The sequence below is a fragment of the Anomaloglossus baeobatrachus genome, chromosome 6, assembly GCF_048569485.1.
Source record: "Anomaloglossus baeobatrachus isolate aAnoBae1 chromosome 6, aAnoBae1.hap1, whole genome shotgun sequence".
NCBI lineage: Eukaryota > Metazoa > Chordata > Amphibia > Anura > Aromobatidae > Anomaloglossus > Anomaloglossus baeobatrachus.
In genome coordinates this window covers 558,133,436-558,145,641 of record NC_134358.1, presented here as the reverse complement: position 1 = coordinate 558,145,641, position 12,206 = coordinate 558,133,436, and the positions used below count along the sequence as shown (strand labels likewise).

At 44.2% G+C, this 12,206-nt stretch overlaps 1 protein-coding gene across 1 annotated transcript in view; it reads right to left on the bottom strand.

Moving 5' to 3' along the window:
* Window positions 1–12,206, bottom strand: part of SCIN (scinderin) — a 135,665-nt gene that overhangs the window by 105,229 nt on the left and 18,230 nt on the right. The window contains exon 3 of the mRNA XM_075315716.1: window positions 5,230–5,391. Coding sequence (XP_075171831.1) covers window positions 5,230–5,391 — 162 coding nt within the window. The remainder of the gene's footprint in view (window positions 1–5,229; window positions 5,392–12,206) is intronic.

Here is a 12,206-nt window from a genome sequence, read left to right as displayed (position 1 = left end):
CGGCTGTGTATATGTCGGGAGAGCCCATTTGCCCGCAGACGCTGGCCCGTGGGATCTCTCTGCCTGTGCGGTGGCTTTCTATCCCCCTCGGTGGGCTGTTGTCTTCAGTCGGGACTTGGGTGGGAAAGGACCTATAGTCCAGACCGCAATCAGTTAATTAACTCAGTCCAGTGGATTCTGGACCTCGTTTCAGGGGCTAAGTACCCCCCTGTGTGCTCCGGTTTCTGAGTCGGTTCCCCGGGTCGGTACCTGCGGGCCACTACCCTTTCCCGGTCCACCACGGATCCACCGAGCCGTCTTCCCGGCTCCTGCAGGCTGAGACCACCGTATCCCTCCTAGCCAAGGTACCAGGGCTCCAACCCCGGCATCTGTCAGTCTGTCACAGGCCCGTACCACAGGCCTGAGCTCCTTCACTCACTACTACTCAACTCTGAACTCTACTACTACTCAACTGCCTGTTTCCTGCCTCAGGCCCTCTGAACTCCTCAGTTGGCGTGGCCAACCGCCTGGCCCTGCCCCCCTGGTGTGTCCATCAAGCACTAAGGGAGGTGACTAGGGTATTATGTGGTTGGCTGGTGTTACCTTGTGTGGGACTGGTGTTGTGCGGGGCGCTGTGACTACTTGGCTAGTCCAGTGCGTCACACATGCTGTCCACCAATAGGCTTAATAAACCAATAACAACCAGCAGAATTGTGAGTGCAGCTCTGGAGTATGATATAGACTAGTACAGTAAATTATACCTGGTTTGCTCCATTCAAGTAAGTAAGACTGCGGCGCAGCACCATATACAACTTATGTAGCACAGCACCGCGGTTTCTAGGAAAAAGTAGGCCTATAACGTAGCTGCTTTCTGTTCTCAAGTAGTAGATAGGACTTAGCATTCACGTATATGGGCAACTCTCTTACAAGTAATGATTTACTCGGCTTTACACAGCAGTCTGCAGTCATAATGCCGAACATGCTGAGTAGGAGCAGTAAGTCCTGCCGCCGGCGAGTGACTCATGGAAAAATCTTCTGCCTCTGTAAGTATCAATTGTAATCCCGTATATGAAGACAATGTCTTTCTTATGCCCTATTACGTCACATGAACTTTATATATTCATTTGGTGCTGAAAGAGTTAATCTCACTTTTGCTTTCCAGCAGCTTCTGACTCCTGTCCTCAGGTGCTTCCGGTTGATTACCAATCCCTTCCCCTATATATGATCACATCTCCCATTAGAGGGCGCCATTTATTCTGATTCATCCTAAAGCTTGGCACCAAGGTGGAAGGAGCTGCTGAGCCCTTGTTGCTGTGAAGCAGTGTAAGCTGCAGTCCTGGTGTCTGCAGTCATGAAGTTGGGCTTTATCCTTTACTGTTTCCATTGTCTGTTGTACCTTCCCTTTTTGTTGTATTAGTGCAGGGGTAGGACTAGCCATCTTCACCTGCCAGGTCACTAGCCAGGGGTACTACAGGGTCATTCAGGGTTTCAGGTATCCTGCTTGCCCACAGACCCTTCCCCTATATATGGTCACATCTCCCAGTAGAAGGTGCCGGTTGTTCTGATTCATTCTGAAGCTTGGCCCCACGGTGGAAGGAGCTGCTGAGCCCTTGTTGCTGTGAAGCGATGTAGGCTGCAGTCTTGGTGTCTGAATGCAGCCATGAAATTGGGCTTTATCCTTTGTTATTTCCCCTGTTTGTTGTACCTTCCTTTCTTGTTGTATTAGTGCAGCAGTGGGACTAGTGATCCTCACCTGCCAGCTCACTAGCCAGGGCAATTACATGGTCTCTTAGGGTTTCAGGTATCCTGCTCGACGACAGGTTCAGAACCTGTATAGGGACTTGCTAGGAATGGCATCTTGGGGTGCCAAATCCTCTGATTTGGGACTCAAATGTTGGTTAAGTGGGGCATCTAATTTACAAAACCCATCTTTACATAATCCTCATTTATTGGCCAAAGTGAAAAGTGGTTGCAAAAAGCATCTGGAGGACACTGAATGTTTTTTTCCTTTGGTGCTGAAAGGGTTAATGCTAGTTTTGCTTTCCAGCAGTTCGTGACTCCTGGCCTCAGGTGTTTTTGGTTGGTAATCACTCTATCCCCTATATATAGTCATATCTTCCAATAGAGGGCGCCGGTTATTCTGATTTATTCTGAAGCTAGGCCCCCAAGATGGAAGGATCTGCTGGAGCCCTTGTTGCAGTGAAGCAGTGTAGGCTACAATCCTTTGTTGTTTTCCCTGTCTGTTGTGCTTTCTATTAGTGTTGTATTAGTGTAGTGGTGGGACTAGCGATCCTCACTTGCCAGCCCACTAGCCAGGGTTACTACACTGTCTCTCAGGGCTTCAGGTATCCTGCTCGGCGACAGGTGTGTAACCTGTATAGGGACTGGCTAGGAGTGCAGGGTGCAGCTGCAGGTGAGTGCAGAAGGTGTCCCATCATCCCCTTCCCTAGCACCAGGGCCCACCTTTGTTTACGTTTCCCTGGTGAACTCCTTGGTTGTTGTTGTGTGAACCCCTTGTTGTTGTGTGTCTCGCCTCACCCCGGACTTTCCCCAAGCAAGGGAGGACACTTTGTGATCAATTTATTTCCAAGAAATCCTTCTAAAATGTAAAAATGAGAATTCCTAAAAGCACGGAAGTTATGGATGAGCTGTGTTATTAGGCCCGTAATGGAAGTGGAATAATCTCACACTTTTTGCTCATAGTTATGGATCCGGTAAGTTCATTAGCTTCCACCGACGATCACTCTAGATCTTATAATCCCATAGTTTAAAGATGTATTATCAAATTTAGCGCAAACTCCGCAGTGATCCGTATATGCACTATAGATTACATTGACTGATGGGACGCGAAGAGGGAAGACTTCCTGCAAATACCGTGTCATCTAAACACACAAACGCGGTATGTAACATCTGCTACAACCCCATAAACAAACACATCGCAAATGCTTTATCCTGGGTCAACAGTAGTGCGGTTTATCTAAGAAAATCCACCCCGGTCTGTCCGCTCTTATGTTTCTATCGGCGCTCAGTGTCGTGTTCTTCTCCCATTATTTATTGTTCTTTTATAATCCGATTCATATATTATATTACAATAAGAAGTAACATAGAAATGAAAGGTCAACAGAGGCTAAGCATACTCATATTACCCGAAATTTCTGGGAATTTAATTACTTCCCATAACTATTTACATTTTTGTACCTGTATTAAATGCTTCTGTTCCCCTGAAGTTGCCAATGTGTTACGTTTGTTCCTTTGCCTCTTTGTTTCGGCCACACGGTCCCCTCTTCACTGTAAACTGGGGTGGAACAATCACGGATGCAGGGATAACAACCGCAACTGAGCCTGAGGGTGCAGGGGGTCCGCCGGCCTCAGCCCCTGCTACAGCTGGATGTGCATCCGAGGCTGCACATCCAGCTGAAATGCATCGCGGTGCAGAGACCCATCAGGTCCCTGTACTGCGAAACACACTGTCAGCCAAACAGAAGCCAGCAGCTTTTATCTGAAAGTGGTGCATAGCAATGACGTCGATGAAAGCTGCCAGCCACTGTGCACTGGGTATACAGGAGGACGCTGCGCAAAGTACAAGCCGAGGAGGGTGAGTACAATGTTGTTGTTTTTTGCATTAGACAGAACGAAGACAAATATTACCAAGATAGGGATATATATACCAGGAGGGGGACAGTAAATACCATGAAGGGGGCAGTATATACCATGTGGGGGACAGTATGTACCAGGAGGGACCCAGCAGGGGGACAGTATACATCAGGAGGATCCCAGGAGGGGGACAAAAGATACCAGGAGGGGGACAGTATATACCAGGTGGGCCCCAAGAGAGGGACAGTAGATACCAGGAGAGGGATAGTATATACCAGGAGGGGCTCAGGATGGGGACACATATATCAGGATGGTGACATATTTATCAGGATGGGGACCTATATACCAGAAGGGGAACAGTAGCTACCAGGAGGGGCCCAGGAGGGGGACAGTATATACCATGAGGGGTCTAGAAAGGAGACAGTATACATCAGGAGGGGGACAGTAGATAACAGGTGGGTGACAGTAAATGCCAGGAGGGGGGCAGTATATTCCAGGAGAGGCTCAAGATGTGGACATATATATGAAGATGGGGGACATTTTTACCAGGATGGGGTTTCTATATATATATATATATATATATATATATATATATATATATATATATATATATACCAGGATGTGGGCTAGAATAGGAAATATATATTTATACACTTGGATGGGGGACATATATATCAGGATGGGGGACATATATGCCAAAATGGGGGAACATACTTACCAGGATGAGGGACATATTTACCAGGAAGTGGCCCAGGATGGTAGATATTAAAGCAGGATGGAGAACATTACTACATAATGGGGGGGGGGGGGGGCAACTTGTATGTTTATATAGGATATAGAATGCTAAATATGTACATACATATACATACACTGACCAACATAAGGGGGACCAAATCCAAATTTTGCACCAAGGCCCATTGAACTCTGTTTACGTCACTGGATGTAGATATACCTAGTCTTATGTATATGTATAGTGATGTCGGTGTGGTCATCAACTCCTCCGTGGATGTCTTCTTAAAGACCCCCACCATCTTGACATAAAAGGCTATATTCATATACGGAGAGAACAGGGCCACGGATTCGGAACAAAAGAAACACATTGTCGGATTCAGGAGAACAGCGGCATTTACACCAGGAACCCAAAAAATTACGGTACATATTTTTGACAAGTGACAATAAAGGAGAATATTTAACCCTTTAAACTACCCATGTACAATGTTTTCACTTTTTTCATGGTCTTATTTCGAGAGCTGTAATGTTTTTATTTATTGTTGAATATGGTCATATGAGAGTTTGTGTTTTTGGGGCACGAGGTGTATTTTTTTTTTAATGGTGCAATTTTAGGGGACATGTACCAATATTATACGTTTACGCACTTGAGTAAGGGTTAAAACACCAAGCTGCCCTGGAAGGAGGAACCCATGAGATAAGATATCTCCTTCTTTTGGACATCTTGGCCCCTGGATTGGTAAAGCGGCAACTTCTCCATAAGACCCTATTTGTGCCATCTTTTGTTTCTAGCATATTTCATCGCCATTGATGATGGTATTTATGGGGTTAAACTACTAGGATTCGGTCCCATCCAGGGCAGGGTTATAGTCTCGCTCCTGCCACTGATACATAAAACAATACAGTCCACCAATCCTCCGGACTTACCGATCCTAGATCAACGATGAAACAGTCTCCGCTGTTGAAGCTGGACCAGTTCAGGGGAACCTCCGTCGCTCGCACCACTCTCCTTCCTTTGATGTGAAACAGACGTTGAGCGGTGAGGTCATTAGTGACCACGTGCGTGAAACCAGAGGCCACCCCACCAGCCTGGAAAATAATATAATGCAAAACATTACAATGGGTTATTCTTCTAAATTGAGAGATATATAGGAACTGGCAAAATATTTTTGGTAAATGTTGGTGACCTTGTGTGGAAGCGTGCCATGAAGTGGTCAAAGGAATGGTCATGGTGGGGTTTAACATGTTGATCGTTTTCTCTATGGGGATATTAGAGCTGGTCTTTCCCATTACAGGTTCTTTCCCAACCTACGGAGATTGAGAGTCTCGCACGTGAATCACTATGCAAATGCATCAATGGTAAAAAAAGCCTTGACCAATTTTCAGTCTTAAGGCCACTAATATTGATGGGTTTGGTCAACTGTCTAGTGTCTATGGTGGCCCCAGACACAGGACTGTTGGGTAAAACAATGATCTGGTATGTCCAATTTCAGAATGTCAATCCTTTTCTTCTCTTAGATACGCTATCATCAGATTAGTCTGACAACAGCTGTCTCGTAGAGCGAATGCTTCTCAATATGGGAGAGTCTGGCACAATGACAGTTGGCTGAACAATTAGCCACACCATTGTTCTGTCAACAGCTATCTAAACTGTGTGGGTGGGGGGATGTTTAAGAGTTTCTCCATTTGTTAGAAGGGTTCCAGGATTAGTATATTGCAAAGGGTCCCCTTTTTGGGACCCCAAACAATCACCTGCAATCTGTTGGTAAACCTGGCAGGAGGTGTCCATTCACTCAAATGGGTTGGTTTCCAGACACCAGAAAGAGATGCAACCACTCTGGCCAAGAAATAAGGGTATGTGAAAATGGGTTGAATGCAAAATTTTGGCCAGAAGCAGACACGACCTAACATCAAGGGTCCTCATGTATTGTGGTTTTGGCCAGAATATGAAAGCCCAGAACCCAACTTCAAGGATCACTATGTTTTGTGTATTTACACAATACATGAAGACCCTTGACGTTGGGTTGTAGGCTTCCATATTCTGTCCAAAACACAGTACATGAGGACCCTTGACGTTGGGTTGTGGGCTTCCGTATGCTGGCACAATTACAACACGTGAAGACCCTTGACGTTGGGTCATGGCTTCTGTATTTTGGCCAAAACACAATACATGAGGACCCTTGACGTTTGGTTGTGGGCCTCCGTGTTCTGGCCAAAACACAATTCATGAGGACCCTTGACGTTTGGTTGTGGGCTTCCATATTCTGGCCAAAACACAATACATCAGAAGTTGACACAAAGGATGGAGACCATCCCTGACATTATCTGTTGGGGAACAGTCTTAGATTAAATGGTCAATGGGTCCCAAGAAAATCAGCAAGTTCGACTGACATTAATCTATGGTAATGTACCTATAGACCTTTAATATTCCCTGAATGGGTTACTCACTCCAGGATATACCCTTCCCATATCGAGAGAGTGGCTATTCCTTTGTAGATCTTAGTTTGACCAAAGGGTTTTATTTATAGGGGATCTAAATGTAGTGCCATGCAGAGTTTTGTACAAACTTCGCCATCTGTCATGGCGGCATTGGACTCTGTTCAGATGGCAGATTCTGACACTCTGCCTGATGGTTTCTTTGGTGTCTGGGATCAACACATTCAGACTCGGGCATCAACCTGCTATGTACTGATTCATAGACAGCCTAGCAAGAGGTAGGGGTACTTTGCACGTTGTGACATCGCTAGCATCGGTTAGCGATGTCGAGCACGATAGTCCCCTCCCCCGTCGCACATGCGATATCTTATGATAGTTGCCGTAGTGAACATTATCGCTACGGCAGCTTCACACGCATTACATGCCCTGCGAAGTCGCTCTGGCCGGCGACCCGCCTCCTTCCTAAGGGGGCGGGTCGTGCGGCGTCACAGCGACGTCACACGGCAGGCGGCCAATAGAAGCGGAGGGGTGGAGATGAGCGGAACGTAAACATCTCGCCCACCTCCTTCCTTCCTCATTGCAGCCGGGATGCAGGTAGGAGATGTTCCTCGCTCCTGCGGCTTCACACACAGCGATGTGTGCTGCCGCAGGAATGAGGAACATCGTATCACCTATTAGTGCGACATTATGAAACTGACCGACGCTACACAGATCACCGATTTACGACGCTTTTGCGATCATTTATCGGCGTATCTAGGCTTTACACGTTGCAACATCGTTACCGGCGCCGGATGTGCGTCACTTTCGAGTTGACCCCGACGATATCGCAGTAGCAACGTGCAAAGTACCCCTTAATCTCTGCTGTTCTGCGTGCTTATTTATGCACTTGTTTTTAGGAGACCTATCACAGCTGCTCAACTCCTATTTATGCTGGTGGAATTTGTCTAGCTATGCCAGCTATAGTTTATTCAATGTTGGTCTGTGAGGTTCAGTGTTCCAGACTCTGGTGAAAGTTGTGCTTTCATTGTGTTTATTGTTTGGAGCAGTTGTGGAGTTTACCGCTGTTGTTTTGTAGCTTTGCTCCTGCTCTTGTTTTTCCTCCTGAATCATTTATGGTCTTTACCTTTGTGTGCGCATACTATGTGACAGAGTTTTGGTTTTTTGGTTTTTCCCTTGCCTGTCTTTATCTGTGGATTTCATCTCACTGTCCCGTTCATCCCTGGGGAAGAGAGGGAATCAGATCAAGACTGGTCAGGAGCAGGGCCAGGAAGGAGACTCAGGCCTCTCCACCATTAGGAGTATCCCTAAGATTAGAGATAGCATAGGGCGCTCTAGCTTGAGGGACAGCTGAGGAGGAGCCCCGGTTCCTCGCTATAGTAAGTCATCGTGACAAGTAGTGGTTGCACCCTCTGCCACAAAAAAAACACCAGTGCACATGGTAGTATAGGGCAGGTTTCTAGAATAAAGCCATATCTAGAGAAGTTTCATAATACTTAGGATTATATAACGGAGTGAAGGTGTCGGGACATTGAAGGTTTGAGTGATTATATTATTGGACACTTGATTAATGTATTGTATGGGGTTGGATGTCTATGGAGGTCCGATCCCAGATGTGCGATGTATACTCAGAGGACAGTAATGTGCACAGTATCTCAGCATCAGAACCCGATGATTTGCTATCAGTCATCTGTCATCACAATTTACCACTTGACGGTTAAGTGTCAGTTTGCTGATTTGTTAACATCCTGCTCTTCCGCTGTAACAATAAACCCTTTCAACCCGGACTTCAAGATTTATGATCGCTCGCTGCTTTGTATTAACCATTATTTACCCGCAGAACATCGCTCTATGTCTATCACGAATAATCAATTATTTGGGCTGTAAAGTGGGGATTACACGGCTGAGGTCGAGCCCACCCTGAATAGTGAGAAACAATGCAAATTGGACCCTCTCCGCAATACTATGACCAGCCCCAGTTTGGTACCCGGGGCTTTAACTTGTATTTACCCCTATCCTATGATCTGATGTACTACATTGAACCCAAAAAATACAGTCAGATAGAACCCCCATAAGACTGATAATAATACCCAATATATACAGGCAGAACCACCATAAGACTCCTAATAATACCCAATATATACAGGCAGAACCCCAATAAGACTGCTAATAATACTCAATATATACAGGCAGAACCACCATAAGACTGCTAATAATACCCAATATATACAGGCAGAATCCCCATAAGACTGCTAATAATACCCAATATATAGGCAGAACCACCATAAGACTGCTAATAATACCCAATATATACAGGCAGAACCCAGATAAGACTGCTATTAATACCCAATATATACAGGCAGAACCACCATAAGACTGCTAATAATACCCAATATATACAGGCAGAACCCAGATAAGACTGCTATTAATACCCAATATATACAGGCAGAACCACCATAAGACTGCTAATAATACCCAATATATACAGGCAGAACCCACATAAGACTGCTAATAATACCCAATATATACAGGCAGAACCCACATAAGACTGCTAATAATACCCAATATATACAGGCAGAACCACCATAAGACTGCTAATAATACCCAATATATACAGGCAGAACCCCCATAAGACTGCTAATAATACCCAATATATACAGGCAGAACCGCCATAAGACTGTTAATAATACCCAATATATACAGGCAGAACCCCCATAAGACTGCTAATAATACCCAATATATACAGGCAGAACCCCATAAGACTGCTAATAATAACCAATATATAGGCAGAACCACCATAAGACTGCTATTAATACCCAATATATACAGGCAGAACCGCCATAAGACTGCTAATAATACCCAATATATACAGGCAGAACCACCATAAGACTGCTAATAATACCCAATATATACAGGCAGAACCACCATAAGACTGCCATTAATAGCCAATATATACAGGCAGAACCCAGATAAGACTGCTATTAATACCCAATATATACAGGCAGAACCACCATAAGACTGCTAATAATACCCAATATATACAGGCAGAACCGCCATAAGACTGCTAATAATACCCAATATATACAGGCAGAACCCACATAAGACTGCTAATAATACCCAATATATACAGGCAGAACCCCCATAAGACTGATAATAATACCCAATATATACAGGCAGAACCGCCATAAGACTGCTAATAATACCCAATATATACAGGCAGAACCCCCATAAGACTGCTAATAATACCCAATATATACAGGCAGAACCCCCATAAGACTGCTAATAATAGCCAATATACACAGGCAGAACCCACATAAGACTGCTAATAATACCCAATATATACAGGCAGAAGCCCCATAAGACTGCTAATAATACCCAATATATACAGGCAGAACCCACATAAGACTGCTAATAATACCCAATATATACAGGCAGAACCCCCATAAGACTGCTAATAATACCCAATATATAGGCAGAACCCACATAAGACTGCTAATAATACCCAATATATACAGGCAGAACCCACATAAGACTGCTAATAATACCCAATATATAGGCAGAACCCACATAAGACTGCTAATAATACCCAATATATACAGGCAGAACCCCCATAAGACTGCTAATAATACCCAATATATACAGGCAGAACCGCCATAAGACTGCTAATAATACCCAATATATACAGGCAGAACCCCCATAGACTTCTAATAATACCCAATATATACAGGCAGAACCCCCATAAGACTGCTAAAAATACCCAATATATACAGGAAGAACCCCCATAAAACTGCTAATAATACCCAATATATACAGGCAGAACCCCCATAAGACTGCTAATAATACCCAATATATACAGGCAGAACCCCCATAAGACTGCTAATAATACCCTATATATACAGGCAAAACCCCCATAAGACTGCTAATAATACCCAATATATACAGGCAGAACCCCCATAAGACTGCTAATAATACCCAATATATACAGGCAGAACCCCCATAAGACTGCTAATAATACCCAACATATACAGGAAGAACCCCCATAAGACTGCTAATAATACCCAATATATACAGGCAGAACCCCCATAAGACTGCTAATAATACCCAATATATGCAGGCAAAACCCCCATAAAACTGCTAATAATACCCAATATATACAGGCAGAACCCCCATAAGACTGCTAATAATACCCAACATATACAGGAAGAACCCCCATAAGACTGCTAATAATACCCAATATATACAGGCAGAACCCCCATAAGACTGCTAATAATACCCAATATATACAGGCAGAACCCCCATAAGACTGATAATAATACCCAATTTATACAGGCAGAACCCCCATAAGACTGCTAATAATACCCAATATATAGGCAGAACCACCATAAGACTGCTAATAATACCCAATATATACAGGCAGAACCCCCATAAGACTGCTAATAATACCCAATATATACAGGCAGAACCCCCATAAGACTGCAAATAATACCCAATATATACAGGCAGAACCCCCATAAGACTGATAATAATACCCAATATATAGGCAGAACCCCCATAAGACTGCTAATAATACCCAATATATACAGGCAGAACCCCCATAAGACTGCTAATAATACCCAATATATAGGCAGAACCACCATAAGACTGCTAATAATACCCAATATATACAGGCAGAATCCCTATAAGACTGCTAATAATACCCAATATATAGGCAGAACCCCCATAAGACTGCGAGAAATACCCAAAATATACAGGCAGAACTCCCATAAGACTGATAATAATACCCAATATATACAGGCATCTACATAAGACTGCTAATAATACCCAATATATAGGCAGAACCACCATAAGACTGCTATTAATACCCAATATATACAGGCAGAACCCCCATAAGACTGCTAATAATACCCAATATATACAGGCAGAACCCCCATAAGACTGATAATAATACCCAATATATACAGGCATCTACATAAGACTGCCAGGACGTGGAGGAAATGGCAATATTATCACAGAGGTCAGACATTTTCTGTAAGTCTTCACAAGGTTGCACACACTGTTGGTGGTATGTTGGCCCATTCCTCCATGTAGATCTTCTCTAGAGCAGTGATGTTTTGGGCCTATCAACACAGACTTTCAATTCCCTCCAAAGGTTTTCTATGGGGTTGGCTAGGCCACTCCAGGACCTTCATATGTTTCTTATGAAGCCACTCCTTTGTTGCCCTGGCGGCGTGCTTGAGATCATTATCATGCTAAAATACCCAACCATCTTTCATCTTCAATGCCCTTGTTGATGGAAGGAGATTTGCTCTTAAAATCTCACGACACATGGCCCCATTTATTCTTTCATGTACACGGATCAGTCGTCCTGGTCCCTTTGCAGAGAAACAACCCCAAAGAATGCTGTTGCCACCCCCATGCTTCACAGTAGGTATGGTGTTCTTTGGATGTAACTCAGCATTCTGTGTCCTCCA